General features: G+C 42.9%; 2 protein-coding genes and 1 long non-coding RNA gene across 5 annotated transcripts in view; 1 reads left to right on the top strand and 2 right to left on the bottom strand.

Annotated features, from left to right (window-relative positions):
* The window catches only part of Erich1 (glutamate-rich 1), a gene marked incomplete at its 5' end in the record, with an annotated part of 52,793,804 nt that overhangs the window by 24,138,185 nt on the left and 28,632,442 nt on the right, over positions 1-23,177 (bottom strand).
* Positions 1-23,177, bottom strand: part of LOC148000578 (uncharacterized) — a 49,074-nt gene that overhangs the window by 15,925 nt on the left and 9,972 nt on the right. The window lies entirely within an intron of this gene.
* The window catches only part of Slc7a2 (solute carrier family 7 member 2), a 58,263-nt gene that overhangs the window by 29,363 nt on the left and 5,723 nt on the right, over positions 1-23,177 (top strand). For 2 of the 4 annotated variants that reach the window (XM_087589066.1, NM_022619.3), the window contains 10 exon segments: positions 4,477-4,867; positions 5,725-5,880; positions 9,285-9,450; positions 11,300-11,433; positions 12,360-12,582; positions 15,110-15,246; positions 17,959-18,061; positions 19,576-19,781; positions 21,027-21,193; positions 22,051-22,159. In XM_087589066.1, the coding sequence (XP_087445192.1) occupies positions 4,492-4,867; positions 5,725-5,880; positions 9,285-9,450; positions 11,300-11,433; positions 12,360-12,582; positions 15,110-15,246; positions 17,959-18,061; positions 19,576-19,781; positions 21,027-21,193; positions 22,051-22,159 (1,777 nt within the window). In that variant the 5' untranslated portion in view covers positions 4,477-4,491. 4 annotated transcript variants of the gene reach the window in all.

Raw genomic sequence — 23,177 nt, 5'->3', positions numbered from 1 at the left:
GCCAGAGATAATGGTCTCTGCTCAGACATTGTTCCTGGAATTTAAGAAGTGCCAAATCAGAGCATTCTTTTCAAAACTGGAAGTGCAGTATCAAAAGTGACCTTTTTTTATTTTTTCAAGAAATAACTCTGTAGCGAAACTAGGTATCCAGCTACATTTTTTGAGCTAAAAATGGGTGTGAATTCTTGTCAAATTCCTTTCCCACCACAGTTCGATGGGAGGAATTTTTTTTGCCTAGCACTGAGACAAACGTGGTAGAATTTTAGCAGCCAGTTAAGTTAAGTAACTTGGGGGGGAAGTGCGGGTTTGAAAGGGGGTGTTTTGCTTCTGGGAAGAATGAATAAAGGAAACTAGAGTGTCCTAGAACAATTCTCAGCTCTCTGCCTTCAGACAAAAGATCTCCGTTGTTCTCCAGCCCCCAGCCTAGTCCAGGCCCGTAGTTCCAGCATCTGGAGTCCAGAATTTGGTGACTGACCCAGAAATAAATAAAGCCGTTTGATTCCTGAGCGGTGGCTAAATGCACAGGTTCCTTCAGACCATCTGAATTCCCTTGGCATCCTAGAATTGGCAGGGTATTAAATGTAGAATTAAGATAGTATGAATTGCTTTTAAAACCCTTATGGTCACTTTTTACAGTTTCCTTAAGAAGCAATACTAAATGACTCCCCCACCCCCGCTGCCGCCACCCCTTGTTTTGTTTTATTTTACTGTTTTGGTTTGCTTTGGTTCTGTTAGGTTCGAGACAGCACCTCCCCATGTAGCCCAGGTTGGCGTAGGAATCATTTTGTGGCTTTGAGATGCTGATCTTCCCGCCTCAGCCTCCTGAGACCTCCCTTACAGGAATGTGCCTGAACCTTCTTCTTGCAGAGAGGGGCAATTTGGATGCCACGACATCTGGCCAGCATAAAATGACAGCTTGCACGGAAGCTCGCCAGACACCATTGGCAACAGTCAATGGACAACAGCCAAAGATTTAGAGCTTTGAGCTTCTGATTTGTAGGAAACCCGCACCAGTGAAATACCTTCTTCCTTGAAAAGTCCACACCAACCACAGCTGTCCGTGGATGTATGTAAAGGGCAGGCCTAATGGGTATTAAACTCCCAAATACCTTACTGGGAAAATATGGATGTCCCCAAGGAATTCCAGCTAGGAGCCTGATGTTGGAAGGAAGATGAATTCGCAGGAAGTGACGCACATGTGGTAAGAGATAAGCAGTTCAGGGTTGATTGAAAGCAAGGACCATAGAGTGGCCCCCGCAGCACCACCAGACAGGACCGTCATTGGTAGTTTCTGGTTTTAGTGAGCAGACAGCTCAACACAGCTTATAAGACCACGGAGTTCATTGGAACAAAGGAAAGAAAACAGTCTAACACTGCAAGCTCAGCAGGGCTGTGGGGGAAGAGAAAATGCAGCAGATGCCTCTCTGGCCCTGTCTTCCAGCATGGCGAGTACATTCAATCACCTTCCTAGACACTTTTCCATCATAAACTATTGGCTTGTGTGGCCCAGTCATTTTCTTTAGAGTTTGGGGGACTTCTGAGTCTGCCTTGCCTGTCCATTTCTGGCCCAGCTACCTATGGCTTAGGGGTTGGGGCAGTGCTGTAGTAATGGAGGAACGGCTGGCCAGTGACCCGGCTTCAGCAAAGTTGGTGATGCTGTACATTGCCTGCAAAGAAAGACCCCAGAGCAACGCTCGCTCAATCTTCCTTATGCTGTGGCCCTTTAATACAGTTCGTCACGCTGTGGTGACCCCAACCATAAAATCATCTCATTGCCACTTCACAGCTGTCATTTTCCTACTGTTAGGAATCATATTGTAAATACCTGATATGCAGGATACCTGAACTGGGAGCCCTGGTTGAGAACTACTGTTCCAGAGTCACATGCAGTGGGCTCCGTCTTATTTCTGTGACGTTGACTCACTATACAGTACCTCCATTTGTTCACCTCTGCAACGGAGCTAATAATAGGCCTAATCTATATAGGAACATTGAGAAAGCCATGGGACAATAAAATGAAGGGTGTCAGGTAGTACCAGGCTTGTAATAAGCACCACAGATCTTTGGCATTTTTAACAGTAGCACTCGCGAGTTGGGTTTGAAATAATTTGGAGAAGGGCATCTTCCAGTGTTTGCGGTGGCGTGTGTAGAGTAACTGGCACTAGCAGCCTGGGAAAGGGGAACAGGTGGTACCCGGTGGCATTCAGGGTGATTTACTGGCCAGCCATTACTGAAGAGAACGGGCGCCTGCTTGGTGCCTATGCTGCGACCAAGCCAGGACGGAGTGCTGACTGGGCAGCTACTCTGGTTACCCCAGCGCCCAAGGCTTTGCTTTCTTTATTTCACTCTTTGCTTCATCCTGCCTTCTCTTGCCCTGGGAACAAAGTTACACGCTTTCAAAACAAAACAAAACAAAACAACTCATGTTCATCTATTTCCGTGAAACCACTGTGTCTGTACCGCAGCTGTGTCTTTGCTCTTGTGGAGGTAAGTGCACCCACGTGTCACACACCACCAGTTGTCTCTAGGAAGGTTCCAAAACCCTGCATCAGCTGTTCATCCGTTGTATAACCTTGGGAGAGTTGCTGGCCCATGGGAAATTTTGAAATAGTACGTTTTTACTTTAACTTTCTGGCCATACTGATTCGGTACGTTAAAGGGAAAGAAAATATGTCATCGCTACTGTAGTTGTTCATTTGTAATAGCCTCCATTGGGTCTTTAATTTTTACTTATCTGGACTTTGCCATTCACCTATCTTCCTTTAGAGGCAAAAAAAAATTGTTCAGAAAATTCCATATGGAGAAAAGATAGGGTAAGCCGTTAGGGAAAATATTTGCAAAGAAGTGTTTTTCAGAAAAAGTGATTTTAGGTTTCAGTGCAAAGGCTGGTTTTGTTGTTGTTGGCTAGTCCAGGTTCAACAGTGACCATTTCTGATTGGATAATATTTTGCTTTGAGAAAATCACCTCTCAAAGACAAGTAAAAAGAGTTACGGTCAGTAATCCACGCCTCCACGCCCATAGTATTTTCTCCTTTGCTACCTTGTTTCACCTATTGTTAAAACTCTGTATTGGAATGTTAGAATTATAGCATGTAATTGATGTGGACTGTGAAGATTACAAAATCAAAAAAACTAATCTGGAAAGGGGCTAAGGGGGACAGGAAAGGATCCCTGAACTATACATTGTAACTGAATTTCTGTCAGGCCAGAAATGCACAGTACATGTGACTCATCACAAAACGGGCAGAGAAAGGAGAAAGAAAAACCTGGGTTCTAAATGGGAGACGCTAAGTGGTTGGAGGCCCTGGGGCTGCCTCCTCTTGTTCCCCCCGTAGTATTTTTGTGAGACCCTGTGGTCGTAATGCAAGGACTAAGCTTGACAGATCATCCTTCACACAGGGCAGGAGTGAGAAGATCCGTTTCTGTGACCTTTGTCTCAAATATGGAAGGAAAGCTACAGTCGAGGATAGACATTTTTCTGTAACCAGCAGATTTCAAACGATACATACAGGGAGGAGGAGAGGATGTCTGCCCCCTGGTGTTAACCTGGTGGTATTACCGTCAGGTATGAGGGTTTACTAGACCCAGAATTCTCTGCCGTCAAATTGATGGCCTGGATTGAGGAAGTTTTATAAGTTACATCTCCAGGTTGCTGAAGAAGGAACCTGATTTTTGGCAAGAATTAAGTAGTCACCAAAGTCTAAGTACTAAAACCTGCCATTCTTTGGTTAAGCATGTGCTAAGGAAGATTCAAGTGTATCAGTAACCTCAATAAAACCTTGCAGAGGCATGCACATAGTGTTGATCTCCTCCCGCCTCTTTGTCTAATTACCTTCAATCTCATCTAAGGTGTAACTTTCATCTTCAAAGGAAGCCACTGTTGTAGCAATTAACAAAATAATCATTTGTTGAAAAGCGATATGTACCTATTCCTACTATCACCAGAATTCCTGATTCCACAGAGATGTTAGAGCCCAGGTATCCTAAGGCCCAGGACAGGGGACAAGAGTTGTGTTATGTTGCCGGGTCTGATGAAGTGGGAGGGAACAGTACCCCACGTCAGCAGATCACTGTGCAGGTGGACAGCCCATGGAGAACGAGCGGACCGGACTTCATGTCCGCAGTTACACAGACTGACACACAGGACCCCATGCCCCCTCCTCCCAGACTGCTCCTCCCGGGCTGCCTTCAGTCTGCCAAATTACATGTCCCTAGCGATAACACCAAATAGAACATTTAAATTACAGTCTTTCTTTTGAGCATAGGTTGTACATATTCCTTGGAATTAACGTGGAGATAGATGGTAATAATATTACGTATTGATGAAGTACATAGAATTAAAAAATTAACACACCATCAAACTCTTGATGTCCCAGATGCTGTGGACCAAGTACCTATTAGATAAAGGTGCCCTGCCCTTCTTTGTTCGATGGCAGGGGAGATGGCCTCAGACCCCTCCTCTCCTCTCTCCTGTAGGTTGCTCCCTTCACCATGATTCCCTGCAGAGCAGTGCTGACTTTCACACGATGTCTGATCCGGAGAAAAATTGTCACACTGGACAGTCTGGAAGATTCCAAACTCTGCCGCTGCTTAACCACCATGGACCTCATCGCCCTGGGAGTTGGAAGCACTCTCGGCGCTGGGGTTTACGTCCTGGCTGGAGAAGTCGCCAAAGCTGACTCCGGCCCTAGTATTGTGGTGTCTTTCCTCATCGCTGCCCTGGCTTCGGTGATGGCCGGCCTTTGCTACGCTGAATTTGGGGCCCGAGTACCAAAGACTGGATCTGCGTATCTATACACATACGTCACGGTTGGAGAGCTGTGGGCCTTCATCACTGGTTGGAATCTCATTCTGTCATATGTCATAGGTATGCTTCAAAAACAAGTAACAGCAGTGTACAGTGTTCAAAACAGCTCTCCAGAGGCTCTCGGCACTAGGGATAATCCTGCACTGCTCAGCTTCCGGGTGGTCCTGAGGAAATCATTCATTCCCCGTCTCGCTTCATCATTGCAAAAGTCTGATTTTGCTTCCACTTTGAATTCATGATTCCCAGTGGCTTTGAAAAACTGAAGTTTTTAAAAATAATTTTTCCTTTTCATGAGTGTGTGTGTGTGTGTGTGTGTGTGTGTGTGTGTGTGTGTGTGTTCACGTGCATGCTGGAGCACATGCTTCTGCCTTCAGGTGCACGAGGAGGTCAGAGAATAATGCCACAATTTCTCTATGGCTCTCCTACCTTATCCTTTGAGGCAGGATCTCTCCATTGAGCCCTGTGGTTACAGTCCAGGTCGTCCTGGCCAGCTTGCTCTGGGGCGTAGTCTCTGCCTTCTAAGGCTCGACTTATAGCTTTGCCACCCAGTGCAACTTACGTAAGTGTCTGAACTGACATCATGCAAAGTACAGCAAACGTTTTAACTCCTCAGCCACCTCCCCAGTCCTTAAATAGCTCTTTATTTCAGATAAAGTTGCCTGATAGGAGCATTTAATTGCTGCTATAGCTGATCATGATGTCTGTCTGGGCTGCATAGCAGGACCCTACCTCAAAAAAAAAAAAAAGAGTCCCTGTGATTTTTTTAATTACAATATTAATTTGGTTTTATAATGTGGTTAAAATTTTCAATTGATGTGAACTAAGCCGGGTTTCTCCAGGAGTCGACTAGGCAGATGATACGTTAATTTTCTACCTGCAACCTTTCTTTTATTCTCTTAACATTCTGTTTTGGGTAGGTACGTCCAGTGTCGCAAGAGCTTGGAGTGGCACCTTCGATGAGCTTCTTAACAAACAGATTGGCCAGTTTTTCAAGACCTACTTCAAAATGAATTACACCGGTCTGGCGGAGTATCCGGACTTCTTTGCCGTGTGCCTTGTATTACTTCTGGCAGGTAAGCAACCCCGTCGTATGCATTCCCTGTAATGAGCCACACTATCGGGCCGGGAAGAGTAGGTTGCATAGACGTTGGAGCCTGCGTCCTCTGAATGAGGTCAGCATTCGTGTCAGTGCCCATAGGGTCAGTGTCGAGTCACTGAAGCTTCATTGTCCTGTTTCACAAAGAGGATTACATACACATCTGTGAAAGGGGGAAGCCTCACATCTGAGGAAAAGGCTCCTGGGGTACAGTAAGTCAGAGCACGAAGGCATCAATCTGTGTTTTGAGAGCATCAATTTCTTAATGTTAATCATAGATGGTCAAGATTGGGAAGGGCATTTGTATCAGACAAAAATGTAGAGTTCCATGGCATTGTTTCATCCTGATGATGCAACCATGATCATTAACAAACATATTATTTCTAGGGAAAAATAGTGTTTTCCTGCCATGTATCCACTATAGACATCTATTTGCAGAGGAAGCATCCAGCTCCCTGGCATTTTCTAATGCACATACTTCTAGTCAATATTATATAACAATAGCATTATTATATATAGTATTCTATATCATGTAATATATACTAATATATAGAATAAGCAGCCTAGTTAATATTAACGTGTTTATTTATAGATGGCTCCATTAAACTTAAAATATCCAGCTTTAATATCTTAATGATGAGATGCCAATAGCTATGACTCATGTTCAGAACTGTCAAATATCATAACAAGACCTCAGCTGTAGCCTGAGTCTTCGTCCTCTGCTCACTGACCTCCAGTCTTCCCTTTAAATGTTCTCTACACTTACATTAGAATTTTGTTCCTAGATTATTTGAGAATGAAAATCTCTGTAAGTATTCACTCAAGCTGCAATGCCGTATGTTAGCTGAAACTTGTTTTATTAAAGCGACCAGGGAAGCATGAGGAGTGTTCAGATGAAGACTGTATTTGGGTCCAGTCACCTATTGGTGGAGGATAAGGACTTAAGTAGACACTGCATTGACATCTTTGGAACCTAACATAAAACGTGGCTTTGTCCTTCTCAAGTTGAGCACCCATAGGCACTTAACCCAATAGCCACTTACAGAACCCACAGCTGTGCCAACCCCACAGTGTCCCTTCATGCCACTAGGACATTAGTTGATGCGTCATAGTGGGAACTGTACTGCAGAAGGATGAAATTCAACTGTTTTCATCTATGCTTGCACAGTTCTACTTCCGGGACAGTAGGTGCTGTGCATGCAGGGAGAGGCAAGCAGACCTGCTGTGTTCTCTTCTCATAACAACCACTGTTCCAGTAGTAAAGGCTTAACCGAGATCCGTAAGTCATATTGTATGTCAGGTGGATTAAAGATACAGATAGGATAAATAGAATAAGGGTTTAAAAACTGAAAGGAAAGTGAATATTGGAAAGTTGAAGTTTAGGGGAAACCTTATTAAAAGTAGATGCTAAAGTAGGGACATATGGGTTCTTCCAACAAATTTATAAGCAACATATTAAGGTTAAAGCAATCTATAAGGCCAGTTTGTTTTTAGCATTTGCCTACACACACAGGCCCTGGGCTCTATACTTACCACTGAAAAATCCAAATGAAGTAATTTTTATAATGATAGAGATGGAAAATACAATCTACGAATGACTGGTAGACAGCTAATAATATTAATATGTAAATACCTCTTGTAAATAAGTATGAATAAAATACTCTGACTTAAAACTTGTGCATTGTAGATGAGGCCAAATTTTGCTTTGTATAAAAATGCATGCCTGGGTCTCGGGAGATGACTCAGTGGATAAATTGCCTGCCATTACAAGCATGACAATGTGAGTCTGGACCCCCAGAACTCACCTAAAGGCTGGTAGTGGTGATATACATTTGTAACCCCAGCACTGGGATGGGGGAAACCAAGGCAAGTGCATCCCTGGATCCCTAGAGTCTATTGGACAACTTGTCTACCCAAACTGAGGAGCTCCAGTTACAGTGGAAAACTGTCTCAAAGATGAAGTTTAGAGAATCAAGGCAGACAGCCACAGCAACCTCTGACCTCTGTATGCACACTCATGCACATATGCACACATCCACACCTGCCTGCACACTTGCAGGCATGCACACACATGCACATGCACACTGCATGCCCTTCTACACACTCTACTTTTTCATTTTCGGTACAACCTGACTGCTGTTCTCCTTCCTCCACTCCTCCCAGTCCCTTCCAGCCCAAACTCCCCTCTCCACCAGATCTACTTGTCTTTCTCTTCAGAGAAGAGCAGGCCTCTTAGAGATATCAACTGAACACAGCATAAGATACAATGAGACTAGGCACAAACCCTCCCATCAAGGCTGGATGAGGCAACCCAGTAGGAGGAAAGGGGTTCCAAGATCAGGCAAAAGAGTCAGAGATACCCCCACTCCCATTGTTAGGAGTCCCACAAAAATACCAAGCTACACAACTCTAACATAGGTGCAGAGGACCTTATGAAGGCCCGTGCAGGCTCTCTGGTTGCTACTTCAGTCTCTGTGAGCCTCTATGACCCCTTCTTAGTTGATTCTGTGGGCCATGTTCTCCTGATGTCCTCAACCCCTCTGGCTCCTACAATTCTTCCGCCCCATCTTCCGTGGGATTCGCCAAGCTTCAAGGGAGGACTCCTCCCATACACTGTCACTTTATAGAAGACTATTTGCAAGGAAAACATTATAAAATGCAGAAGGGTATTTATAAAATGGCAATGATGTCAGTGCTGTTTATAAAGTAAAACCAAGAGTGACCTAATTGTCTATAAATAAGGGATGAAACTATCTACACATAGTATGTCATACAGCTGCTTAACCAGATGACAAATTTGTTGCTGTAGACATATATGTGTGTGCATGCGTAGAATTCTGCAGGGATGCAAGAATTGATCTTTATAATGCTCGGTTTCATCCAACTACTTGAATGGGATATTTACATTCCTAGTCTAAAGTAAATGTTTTCAGGTGAGAATAGATTTAACAGAACCTTTTGTTGGCTTGGCACTTAGAAGAATGGTTTTCTGGTGATGTGGTCAGAAAGTATATGGTGGACTTAGGATTGGACTTTTCATATTAGCCCTGGAATAGCTTTTAAGGACAGCCTTTCAAATGTAAGTCTTCTGTCTGTGCCTGCCATACTAACAATAGCCATAGTTAACTAGACTTACATAGGTAATGTGAAATCTCTTGAGTGTGAGCACAATACAGTACCCTTCCAGACACCAAAATCAGTTCTGTGCCAAAGGCATTGCCTCACAGTAAAGTGACTAATTACTGAGCTGGCCGTAACAATTGAAGAAATGTAAGGTAAATATACAAATACAGTAATATCCAGTGCGGGTCTTGGCAAAGGGATAGCATTGCCTTTTCTGTGGGCAAGGAGCCCACACTGATGCCTTCTCTGTTCCCACAGGTCTTTTATCTTTTGGAGTAAAGGAGTCTGCTTGGGTGAATAAATTTTTTACAGCTATTAATATCCTGGTCCTTCTCTTTGTCATGGTGGCTGGGTTTGTGAAAGGAAATGTGGCTAACTGGAAGATCAGTGAAGAATTTCTCAAGAATATATCAGCAAGTGCCAGGTAAAATATTTGGTCCCACTTGTGTAGTGCCCCCTCTCCCCGCCCTCTCAGCTCTCACTATGTGGCGTTTTAAGAGTACTCGCAAGTTCTCTGTACAGCAACAGTCCTCAGTCTTGTTGTGAGATCTTGCTGGGGGACGGTTCTAGAACACAGCTCCTCTCCTGTTGATTGCCCATCCTAAGGTAGGGGTGGTGTTCTAGCTGAGCGGCTGAACCTCAGCGCCCAGGGCAGTCTCAGCACCGGAAGAACCTCACCTCTGCTGCCCCTCAGCTCCCCGCCTCTAAGGACTTGAGTATCTTGATTGTCCCTATTTGATTTGAATATTTGAATAATTTCTCCTTTGGTACAACCAGTTACTCTGCATGCTTTCAGGCTTTTAAGAATTTTGGAAGCCGGGCATGATGACATGAGGCTTTAATCCCAGCACTTAGGAGGCAAAGGCAAGAGAATCTCTGAGTTCAAGACCACCCTGGTCTATAGTAAATCTCAGGACAGCTAGGGCTACACAGAGGAACTCCGTCTTGAACCCTCCACACACATAATCTTTGAAGTCATTTTGTTTTTATTAGTGGGATTGGTTTCATAAGCAAAAATAAAATTACAGAAGTATGTATTACATGGTGTAAGGTGTAAGTGGATTTTTTTATTGATACATATCATTTATGATTATCCTGATAAGGAAAAGATAGTATCTTTGAATTTCGTAGTTTTTAATATATGATAAAACACTAACCTTCCATCATGATTAATCAAGCCTATGGGCTTATGTTTCTCTCTCTCAACCATCCTCTAAGTAAATTTTGTGGTGTTTTTTTCTATTTTCTTGTTTATTTGTTCAGAATGTGTGCGAGAGACCAAGATGAGTGTCTGCATCTGTGCGTAACTGTATGTCTAGCCATGTATCTGTGTGTATGTATCTGTGTTTATCTGTGTGTCTGTACGTGTATGTGTCTCTTTCCCTTCCCACTCCTCTGTGTGTGTGTGTGTGTGTGTGTGTGTGTGTGTGTGTGTGTGTGTGTGTGTGGAGAGAGAGAGACAGAGAGACAGAGAGACAGAGAGAGAGAGAGAGAGAGAGAGAGAGAGAGAGAGAGAGGTCTGTGGATGTTGGAAAACACTTGGCAAGAGTTGATTGTCTTCTTCTGGTCCTGGGAATCAAACTCTGGTTGCTGGGTTTGGTGACAAATGCTTTTACATACTGAGTCACATGACCAGCCCCTAAATGAATTTTAAAGAGGTACAGTCTGCCTTTCTTGTTGTTTCATGTTAAAAATTGAATCCTAAGGGGGAAATGAAGATAAAGCTTTTTGCCTTTCTTGTAGAGTATGGCTCACATGTGGGATCTTTGAGGTCAGAATCCTGCTTGCCTGTGTGTTTCCTCTAGTTTAGGTCTGTGCAAATCAGCACACAGTTGTGCACACAGGAGGACAAGGCAAGAGGATTGACAGGACTTTAAGTCTAGCCTGAGCTATAATGCAGATTCAAGTTAATATGGACTCATAGTGAGAACCTGTAACACGGGGGTGGGGGGTGGGGGGAGACAGACAGAGACAGAGAGAGACAGGGAGACAGAGAGAGACAGAGACACACAAAGAGAGAGAGTTTGGACCAGACCTTTTGGATTTGCCATTGAGTAGCCTGTAGTTGTATGCCAGTGACATTGAGGGTCATTGTGAGGGAGTCTACCATATTCTCCAGAACAAGATGACAGAATAAAGTTTTTGTTTTATATAACTTAACTTTAAGAAGCCAGTGAGCAGCAACAGCCTCCCTAAGATTGGAAAGCTTGAGAGAAATTACCAGAAGGTACAGTTTCCCTGAAGTGGCTCACACTGTCTGTCCTTTTCTTCAGAGAACCACCTTCTGAAAATGGAACAAGCATCTACGGGGCTGGCGGCTTCATGCCTTATGGCTTTACAGGGACGCTGGCTGGTGCTGCAACGTGCTTTTATGCCTTTGTGGGCTTTGACTGCATTGCAACAACCGGTAAGGATGATAACTCCCGGGTAGTTAGGAGCAAACACCACAGGGGCGACCACAGGTACAGCAGAGGATCAAGGGAAGAGGATGAGGTGTAGGGTGGGAAGGATCCTAACTTCTCATCTACCTGCAACCCATGCTGCGTATGATACAAAAGCCACTTGCCTAAAACGCTCAGAAGGCTGGTTTCTGTCGGGTCAAGAGCAGCACCTACTCCGAGAATAGTATAAAGATCACCTAAGACAACACATCTGGCTGATGTGATGAGAATCCCAAATGCTGCTCACAATTCTGTCTTTAATCTTTTAGCTAAAGGTCCTATCCCCTCCAGATAGTTATCACCTTAAATTATCCTTTCATTCAGCAGACAAGTTGTACCAATTCTGTCCTCTGAATTCCAAATGACACCGTCCCCAGGCCAGAGTCCTTCTAGCTTCCCAGTTGCAGAGCCTTGCAACTGACCGTTTGGAGAGCTTCAAAGGCCAGTCTTGCAAGAAGGATATTCTGATGTTTGTTATGGAATCTGAACTTTCACGTAAATAGATGGAATGAGTTTATGCGAAGCCCTCAAACTCAAAAGCTTACAGAATACGCGTGCAGCTGTTTTCCCAAATGACATCAACTGTCATCCTAGACCTAGATACTGAAGAAGGCTCGTGTGTCTTCCCCCTCCCCCCACCTTTCTGCAACTGGGAAACAGACCGTATGTTCCGTCCTTCTTTTCTCCCTCTCATTACTGGACTGTTTTTGTTAATAGCACAGTATCCTCAAGAAGAGAAGGGAACTTTCATATGAAACAAAGAACCCACTAAGAAGGAACAAGGGACAAAAGCAGAGGAGACCACAGAGGAGAGGGAGGCTTTGGTGACAGAAGTCCCTCATGTATTTAATTCTTTACCAATCATGCAAACCTTCTGTTTGTGTTTCCTTAGGCGAAGAGGTCCGGAATCCCCAAAAGGCTATTCCCATTGGAATAGTAACTTCCTTACTTGTTTGCTTTATGGCCTATTTTGGGGTTTCTGCAGCTTTAACACTTATGATGCCTTACTACCTCCTGGATGAGAAAAGCCCACTCCCTGTTGCATTTGAATATGTCGGATGGGGTCCTGCTAAATACGTTGTCGCCGCAGGCTCCCTCTGCGCCTTATCAACAAGGTACATTGCACCGCCCCTGGGACTTGGGCTCTTGGGGTTCTTGCAAAGTGTAGTCAATGTCTTCAAATTTGCTTCTGTGGGATGTGAGGATAGATCAATGATAGACTGCTTGACTAGTGCTCTGAAGGCCCTGGTGCCCTAGCCACTGCAACCACGAGATTGATTTTGTATATTCTAAAAATATCCTAACAGGAGGAACACATTAACAGCTATGTACTCGATGAATAATGTGCCCAGAATTGCTGTCTAAAAAACTTGAGTGATTACAAAAACATGATCATTGTCAGCTGTTTTTTCTCTCCCAAGATAATGCTGGTATAAGCTTCAGTAGTAATATGCATACCACTGGGACATACAAATACCTGTGTCACACAATAATCTCATATTATGGTAGACACCTTTGGGGTGGCCATGCTACTGACATCGGCCTTGTCTACATTGTTTCGGTCAGTCGGAGACTATACACAGACTTGACACTTTGGGCAGTTCTCCATGAAGCCATCATGTGTCTGGGGCTAGAAGCCATGTGCCATGTCCTTTCTAAACGTAAATGTGATTCTAACTGTAAAAAGACAAGGGAATTTGAATGTCAAATGTTCAGATTTTCAGTTGCTCCTTGTTTAACACGTCACAGCCCTTGTCGCCCGTTTCCAGAGCATCTCGTATGTTTAGCTAGCATGTCTGAAACGGAACATTTCATTCAGGCCACACATCATAGCAGAGTATTCTCACAAAAATAAAAGCTTTTTTTTTATTTTTTGGCCTGAGCATTCCTTTTTTAAATTGAAAATAATTTTCGAATTTTTGAAACTAGAAAATTTTTCAAATAATTTGTCAACATGGCTTTTTTTTCTTTTCTTTTCAAAAGTGCTTCTAGTTTCCATTCCTAGTACTAAGTGAGTCTAGGAATTACTTATTTGGGTTTCTTAAGTTATCTGCTGCCGATGTGGTTCATTAAGAAGAATTCTGAACAGTTTTAGTTCAAACTGTAAAACTCGTGTGCCACCGTGATCTTGAAAAAGGTTCCTCTACGGCTACATCAGCCATTGATACATAGCACACAACTATGGTCAGTCCTTACACGTATATAATTTGAGTTTCAGAAACTGTAGTTATGCTGTCAATTTTGGGAAAAAAAAAATGTTTTCCCCTCAGGAAACTCTGTTGTACAGAGACCAACAGCCATATTGACCTAGAAATGTTGAACTTATTCTTTTCCATTTGTGCAAGCATAACACATTAAATATGAATGGTCTTATCTAGGTAGGTTTGAAGACAAAAATTAATAAAGTATTCTCTGAGTAATGAACAAAAAAAGGATAAAAGGATGGGTATTTTTGGAGACAAGGGCTTGCTGATCTGGTACTCACTGTGAAGACCAGGCTAGCCATCTTCTGACCCAGCTTCTCAATTGATGGGGTTTCAGGTATAAGCCACTGTGCTCGCCCCCATCCCCCCAATAGGCTTTTAAAATCAAATATATTACCTCTTTATCTCAAATAGTTACTTTTATGATAGAATCATATGTGGAGTGACACAAACAATAAACATAAATAATTCAGTGTATCTTAAGCAAAAATTGTACATTAAACCTCACTGGTACTAACACTTGTAGCTCCTTCTATATACTACACCTCTAATATGTTCAATTCTTTAGCCATTCTTTACCTTGATAATTTTATGCTTAGAGCTATTGCATATGTCAAAGATGTACTATACATCTATAGGATGCAAAATCGTGGTAATATGAAAATATGTAATCGCTGCATAAACGGGTGGCTCGCTGTGGCATAAAGCTGATTTGATCTTTTTAATTTCCTGTTAATTGGGGAATTCTGTTTTCTGAATTATTAACACTAAGACATTTTAGTGGTTGACACTTCACTTAATTTCACAAAGTCTAATTCATTTTTAATTCAGTTAACAATCATGGATAGAAACAAATGACTTGCAATGTTGTTGTTGGTCTTATGATTTGGTTGGGCAAATAAATATCTACAAGCGTAAAGAGTGACACGGTGGCCATTACTGTCGGGCATGTTTAAATGCCCAACTGTAGTGCCCTTTAAGATCGTATGCGCCCCCGGCCGTCATGTGGCGTGTTATATGATCACTGTGTCTCTATTCTGGGTGTGGTCTTGCATGAACGTGTTTGCCATACTGCATGTCTTTGCTTTTTACTCAGTCTTCTTGGATCCATTTTCCCAATGCCTCGTGTAATCTATGCTATGGCGGAGGATGGGTTGCTTTTCAAATGTCTAGCTCAAATCAATTCCAAAACGAAGACACCAATAATTGCTACTTTGTCATCGGGTGCAGTGGCAGGTGAGAGAGTTGACTTTTACTAAGAAAAGGGGGATCATTTTTCATGAAGAACTCTGGAAATGTGGACAGGCGGTTTTCTGTTTTGATTAACATAAAGTTCAATATCTTTGTGTCTTTCCTAATTTCATGTCTTTGTGTACCTACAAATATCCTTAGAGAATAATACTCAACTTATGTTGGATTATGAATTTTTCTGTTCTAGTCTTCTGGGTTCTATGTTCCCCTTACCCCGCATTCTGTTTGCCATGGCCCGGGATGGCTTACTGTTTAGATTTCTTGCAAGAGTGAGTAAGAGGCAGTCACCCGTTGCTGCCACGATGACTGCAGGGGTCATTTCTGGTAAGCTTTTCAAACATAGGTTTCTCCGTCATTGGACTAAACCGTGCTGGGCGCATGCATGGACTTAAAAAAAAAAAAAGGGTCTGCATGCTGTGCATGTAAGTTAAAGACAAAATCATGGATAAATTTGTAGCTGAGTATTGGAATTAACATCTTATAATTACGGTGATGGTGAAACACTAAATTCATTCTTCACTAATCATTGGGAATTCTATTATTTTACTATGATAACCATTCAGGCATCTAACAAATGTGCAAAGTATTGTTAATGATTCTCCATTACGTTCTACGTATTTCTCTCCTAATTGATGAATAAGCACATAAAATTGTTGTTTGAGCACAGAAAAATACCTAAATTGGATAATTGCCTAATTTTGGAAGTACTAATTTTAAAATAATGACTGCAAGACTTTGGAAAAGCTAAATGCTACCAATTCTTAATCTAATATAAGAAAAGAAATGTCAAGATAATCTGAAGTAGTTCATTGTTCTCACTGCCCATAGTGCAGCGGGCTGCCCAGAGTGTCCACTGACTACCCACAGTGCAGTGGGCTTCCCAGAGCATTCTCTGACTACCCACAATGTAGTGGGCTTCCCAGAGTGTCCACTGACTACCCACAGTGCAGTGGGCTGCCCAGAGCATTCTCTGACTACCCACAATGCAGTGGGCTGCCCAGAGTGTCCACTGACTACCCACAGTGCAGTGGGCTGCCCAGCCTGCCCACACTGCTCAGCCCTCATTCAGAGCCTACTTGTCTTTTAGTAGTTTTGACATGTACATTTTGCTCCAGACTGCCTACATTTTGACATGCTATGATGTCCATGTAAACTAGGTCTGGCCAGATTCTTAGAGCATGCAGAAATTTCCAGGGATAGTATAGACACAGAGGATGGTATTAAGTAAGGGTCCCGATGCAGGAAGTAAGAGAAGGAGTGTGCAAGCTCTATAGCTATATAAAGAGGAACTGCTTGGGAGTAGATGGTTAAATAAACATTTTGACTTTGTTGAGACTCTAAAGTGCTGGGAAGTTGGAATCAAGAATGTTTTGTTAAACATCCAGTTAGTTTTTCTTTCAGGTAAGGGAGCATTTGTCAAAATAATTTCACCTGGCAGCCATCTTCTGAATCTGACACTTGAGACATGTTGGAAAAATCACTTATTTTCTCAGGCTTAAAATCTTGCCCCAGTAAAAATAAAGATTTTGCTACATCAGCAGTTCTCAATATGTGGGCTGCAACCCCACAGGGGTCACATATCACATATCCTGCATAGCATATGATTCATAACAGTAGCAAAATTACACTTATGATGTAGCAATGAAATGGTTTCATGGTTGGGAGTCACCATGACATTAGAATCACAGCATTAGGAAAGGCGGAGAACCATGACTGTAGGTGCTGTAAAGTCCGTTTCACACAGTTCACTGTGATGGTAAAAATAACGCATGTCATAATAAATACCTCCTCAGAAAGTAACAGTCTTTCCCATTAATAGTTCTACTTTGAGTCTACAATTTTAAAGATAATTTAACTTTCTCCTTCCTTTGGAAAGATGCAATTTAGCAGTATAATAAGAGAGTGGAGGTGATAATTCAAAGTATTATAACAGTAGAATGCTGTCTAAAGGATTGTATTTTATATTTTCCATTCTCACACCCAGATTTGCATTTTTAAACTTAGATCAGAGAGTTCATATGAGTAATTAGTATTTGGCTATCTATGGTCATTACGAACATGTTGAAATTTTAATAATCCATTATATAAATATATAAGTATGTCAGTAATGAGGTGTTTACAGATTGTGACCTGTGGTGCATGTTCAGAGAGAGAATGAGATACTACAGGGTTGTAGGGCCAAGAAAGCCCTAACCATTTTAACACTTCTTAAGTCAGTCTGTCTATAAGACAGGGATAATCCCACCAAGGCAAACCAGGAGAAGTTGCTGGATTTAGTAAAAATAATAAAGAAGAAAAGAAATAGTCAAATACTGTCCATTTTATAAAACTAAAACCCTCCACCTCCTAGAATCACTGACTTGAAGATAAAGTGAGCTCATAGACTATAACTTATACATAGACCTAGGGCACCATATATATTGAATGTGGTGTTATCTGGTTACAAAGATGGGGAGTACTGTGTGGTAAATTCAATGCTGGGATCCTGTGAGCAGGATGATAAGTTAATCCATCACATCTAATCAGCCTTCCAGAATTTATGCCTTTAATTTGACTAGAGTTTACTCTAGGTGCAAAATGTAATTTCATTGAAAATGAGTGTTATTTTGTAAAGACGATTTTGAGTTATATATGACATGATGCAGATGGAATTTAAAGGACTTAAATAACTTGCATACAGAAGCCTAAACTTTCCTTATGATTTAAACAGCAGCTTCTGGCATTTCTTGGCAGCGTTTGTTTACCTTAGGAGACCCCAAAACACAGTGTTCTGTCATATAATATTTTCACTCTTGGGCAAGCCAGGTTTTAAATAATCAAAGCTGATGTATTTAGCGTTTCCTAAAGAACAAGGTAGGGGCTTTGAAGACTTAGTGGTAGCAGTTTGCATGTCCGAGAAAACATGTTATGATGTAACATGATCTGTCATTGGTACCAAAACAGAAAACTGTCAGTCGGTTACCCCTGACTAAGTGAACAACTGTAAGAAATGTCACCAGAGGCCTCAGTTTCACTTCCTTGTCTGTTTCCCAATAGCTGTGATGGCCTTTCTTTTTGACCTGAAGGCTCTCGTGGACATGATGTCTATTGGCACCCTCATGGCCTACTCTCTGGTCGCAGCCTGTGTGCTCATTCTCAGGTGAGCCTCTCTTGGTTCTAAAGGGTGTGTACTGGGTGGAGTGTGGGGAGGAGACACAGTGGGAACTCCAAAAGGGAGCAGTTTCACCAATGTGAAACTGTCATTAAAATCTGTAACATGGAGTACGGGAGCAGACTTGGCCGTTAGCAAAGAGTCAAGTACAGTTTGACACCCATCTATTAAAAATGTGCAGTTACAGAAACATGTTCTGTTTTTTAGAATTCTAAATACTAGCAGACTGACCAATAGAGCCCTCTTCTTGGCTACTACATGGTAGTCATTGTTATATTAGCAATATATGAATATTCTTCCAGGTCAATAAGTGTGTACCTTCCTAATGCATGTACCTATTCCCAAATACATGAGATAACGACCTATCAAGGATACAGATACCAACGAACAGATATAAAGATGCTCATGGAATAGATTGTCAAGCGTGAAGAAAGCGTAGCTGGCTTGAGCGTCAGTAGGTGAACAGGACACAGATGAAGTACATTCACTCAGTGGCTTTGTTGACAGTAAACTCTGGCATTTCAGTAAATAGACAACTATTCCAACTTTAGGATACAAAGCATTTGAATTTGTTTGAATATCATTATAAATCTACATTAAGAAATGATGCCCCTTGGTCCTGTGGAGGCTCAATGACCCAGCATAGGGGAATGCTAGGGCATTGAGGCAGGAGTGGGTGGGCGAGTGGGGGAGCACCCTCACAGAGGCAGGGGGAGGGAAAGGGAAAAGGGAGTATGTGGTGGGAAAACTGGGAAAGGGGATAACATTTGAAATGTAAATAAGTAAAATAACCAGTAAAAAAAAGAAAGAAATGCTAAGTGCTTATGTGTGCGTACAATGCAGGGTGAACTCGTTCGTACCAGAGTGCAAAAAGACTTCAAGGTGCTGTCAGGTGGTTGTTACTTCCTTCTGTGTTCCTTTGGCATTTGCCTTAGTGACTGTGTTTCTTTACATGAAGGGGAAGTGTTTCTGAAGTAAGCAGGGACCTCGGGTACTAGGAAGTAAAGCAAGCGGTACCCTGGCGAGCTGTAGAGGAACGGGACAAACAACAGGAAACCGGTTCTCTAGTTAGGTGGTCAAGTAGCTGTGCGAGCTTAGCTAGATAAATCAGGCTGGAAGTAAAGAAGCATGGCCAAAGGGACGGACTATGACAGCCTTAGAATCGCAAGCACTCCATAGTTGGTGGCTGGTTCTGTGCTCTTCCTGTGACCCAGAATCCCGCTGGGCCACCGAGTCTTCAGATTACCATCCTGTCGCCCTAATGGCTTCACCTTTAAACTTTAACTTTATTTATTTTTTTTTTTTTTTTGGCATCTACTGTACAACTTTCTAATTAAGTAGCAGTAAGAAGGAGTTCAGAGTTGCACACTGTGTGTTGGAGGCATGAGGAGTGTCACCTGACTGCTCACACTGTGTAAATTGTCTCACCGAAGAGTTCTGGGTGATAGGTTCATTTGGGCCAATGAGATTAAAGACGCCAACCAATGTTTATTTGGAAATAGGTACCAACCTGGCTTGTGTTATGAGCAGCCCAAATACACCCCTGAGAAAGACATTCTGGAGTCATGTACCAATGCGACCTCGAAGAGCGAGTCCCAGGTCACCATGCTGCAAGGACAGGGTTTCAGCCTACGAACCCTCTTCAACCCCTCTGCTCTGCCCACACGACAGTCAGCCTCCCTCGTGAGCTTCCTGGTGGGATTCCTGGGTAAGTCTTCACTGCAGATGTTGACAGGCCCCACAGATGTGGATGCAGAACTAGTGCTTGTCTGTGTGGCCTCACACTGCCCTGGGCTATATCAGCAGTGTGAGACGTGACCTACAGAGACTCTGGGGGGGTGATGTCATAGGAAGATCTGTGAACAGGAGGGATGGCTCCATGGGTAAAGCAAGTGCTGTTCGAATGTGAGGCTCCGGGTTAAGGTCTCCAAGACCCATGTGACGCTGGATGGGGAAGTGCATGCCTGTAATACCAAGATAGCTCTGGCAAGATGGGAGGTAGAAAGGGAATCCCCCATTAGCTTGCATGCCTGCTTAGCTTGCTGTACACAGTGACAAACAAGAGTCTACCTCAAACAAGGTGGAAGGTGGCGGCCGACATCCAAGATTATTTTTGGTTCTCTACAGACATACTATGGCACACATGTTCCCACCATCCCACACATGCACACAAGAGCAAGAAGTCCCTACAGTAAAAGTGGCAGAATGACAAACTGACACATTTCATTGGCTTGGGGTTTTCCCTATGTTAAAGAATCAGGCCAGGTAATGAAATTGGATCCCAGTGGCACTGGGGAGCCAAGTAGGAAAGGTGTGTCTGCTCAGCTGAGGTTATGTAATCATCCATATGCTGAGTAGCGTCTGGGTGTTATCTGTGTGCCTGGTACTATTCTGGACACTCGGGGTACTGAGGGACTTTCCTTGCTCCCCAGGATGGTACAGTGAGTTCATGGCAAACCAGAGTAGGTCTCTCCGAGAGCGAGTAGGAGCTGCTCTTATTGCTTACTTGAGGTCAGACAAAGCCTGGCATTACCTCGACTATGAAAAAGATTCAGATCATGGGATATTATTTGTCTGCATTCACAAATAATCTTTATAATAGCTTAATATAAGTAAGGTTGCCATTTGTCATATGAAAAAAATCTGGAAGCTGTGCACCACCAAAAGCACCCTATCCTGTAGTCTGCGAAGAGGAAATGAGGGCCCCTGGTCACATGACACACAAAGCAGGCTGTTAGTGCCAAATGGGTAGAAATCAGAAATGAGGACGTGTGCGAGATCCTTAGACGGGCGAAGTGGACTCTCTCTTTTTCCGATGGAGAGAGCAGCAGGACATCGGTATGGCAGCGTAGATTATGAAATACGGGCTGCCGCTGCACCAGGACAGCCCATTAGGACTGAGAACACAAGGGAAGGGCGTGAACCCGCTCGTTTTCTGTTCTGATCACCGTAGCTTTCCTCATCGCCGGCTTGAGTATTCTGACCACGTACGGAGTCCAGGCCATCGCCAGACTGGAAGCCTGGAGCCTGGCTCTTCTCGCCCTGTTCCTTGTCCTCTGCGCTGCCGTCATCCTGACCATTTGGAGGCAGCCACAGAATCAGCAAAAAGTAGCCTTCATGGTATGTGCAATAATGATTAGAATCCTAATTGCTGTGTACACTTCTGTGTGTTTTCTGTGTGTGCTGCATTGGTCTAAACAAGACCAAGCAGTGAACGAGAGTGTCAGAGTTCTTTGATGGATTCCTTTTAGTCACAGTCCACACACAGTCTTACTCCCTTTGTCAAGAACTTAAACATGCATATATATATATATATATATATATATATATATATATATATATATATATATACATGATACATGCATGCATGCAAACATATATACACACGTATACATACAATGAACAGATCTTGTGCTGAACAGTCTACAGTATTAGGAAAATGGGTTTATTCCCAAGTACTAAAAATTAAAATTAAATAGCAGAAGGAAGGAAGATAATTTGAGGGTTTTATTTTCAGAAAATTGGAGCCCTCTTTTGAGGATTTATTCCCACCAAGTGCCTCCCTTTGCAAACTAAATTACCCTGCCTCACTGGAACTAGGCGGAGGCTTGAGTAAGAGCAGCCCTTCCTCAAAGGGTCGCCCAGGATGCTACAGGTACCTAGAGTTCCAGAGGCATTTGCTGTCAATGGCTGGATGAGACCCATGAACTCTCAGCTACCCTGATACCTAAGCCCTAGGCTGTCTTGATGGGGTGTGCGGGTGTCGCTGTTTCTTTCCGATTCAGCAAGTAATGTGAAAGTGATTTTCCTTTCACTACTTTCTATAGGAATGGTGTTTAGTCAGGTTGTCCTTTTTATGAGACCCTAAGCTTAGTGACACAATAGGACTATATGTCAGTTATTGGCACTGCCTCCACATAACTTGGAGAATACATTCTCTGTGTAACACTGTATTCAAGGGATGTTTCTTCCTGTAGGTCCCGTTCTTACCGTTTCTGCCGGCCTTCAGCATCCTGGTCAACATTTACTTGATGGTCCAGTTAAGCGCGGACACTTGGGTCAGATTCAGCATCTGGATGGTGCTTGGTAGGTCTTGCAATGCCTCTTAGTTCATGGTTCACCTTACTTTGTGGGCTGTGGATACAGGACTAAAAGCTCCATTGATTTCCTTCCATTCCAACTTCCTAGAACATCTCAGCATTTTGTTTACTTATGTTTTCAGACACCTTTTCTTTACTTTCCCTTCCTTTCACCTTTTCTGTTGTGTTAAGAGCTCAACCGACCCAGGCCCCACACATGCTATCTCGGGCCTCTCAGCCACTGGGATACGACTGAGCCATATCCCCAGCCCTTCAGATGCTGGTTTAATTTCAAATCTCTCAGTAACCCTGGAGTTCACACATATTTTTATCTTTCCAACTTATGAACGAGCAAAGGAAGCCCTTGAAAAGTCAAAAACAACGAACGCCAAAGTTTTACCTGGCTTTCTAAAATGGAACTAAAGCATAGGAAAATACGTATTTGTAAGCGAGTCTCTTCTAAGGACATTTGAAACATTGTCCCCTTTACCCTGCAGTGAGCATGGCTTCTGAAAGTCCTTGTGTCCCATTTGACAGTAACAGAAAGAAGGGTGTCTGTGTCCATTGTGAACGCTGGGCACGCTGTCCAGACTACCTGACCGTGACTGCAATAATCCTGTGCTAGGGTTTCATGGGTAATGTGAGCCTCTGCCTTACCTATCGTTCTGCTTACGGTTAATCTGTTGAGTTTTGAGAATGTAAGTAGAAAATCTCCACATAATTGTCAAAAAAAAAAAAAAAAAAAGACTTGAGAGAAAAAAATATATTCTATAGGGCTGGGGTATCACAAATGAAGAGGTACCGTCTATCTGTCCTTCACACTCTATTTTTCTTTTTAAAGATTTTTATATTTTTATTTAAATATATTTTAAATTAAAACATAACTATTCCTCCTCTTTTGCCTTCCTCTAACCCCTCCCAACCCACCGCCACATGCACCTACTCTCAAGGTGATAGCCTCTACAATTACGGGCAACTACTAACGACCACTGGGAGAAGGGGAGTTAGCCTCTCCCGGGGATGAG

The sequence above is a fragment of the Rattus norvegicus genome, chromosome 16 (genome assembly GCF_021556685.1).
Source record: "Rattus norvegicus strain SHRSP/BbbUtx chromosome 16, alternate assembly SHRSP_T2T, whole genome shotgun sequence".
NCBI lineage: Eukaryota > Metazoa > Chordata > Mammalia > Rodentia > Muridae > Rattus > Rattus norvegicus.
Note: the sequence above shows the minus strand (reverse complement) of the source record. Positions and strands in the feature narration are given on the sequence as shown.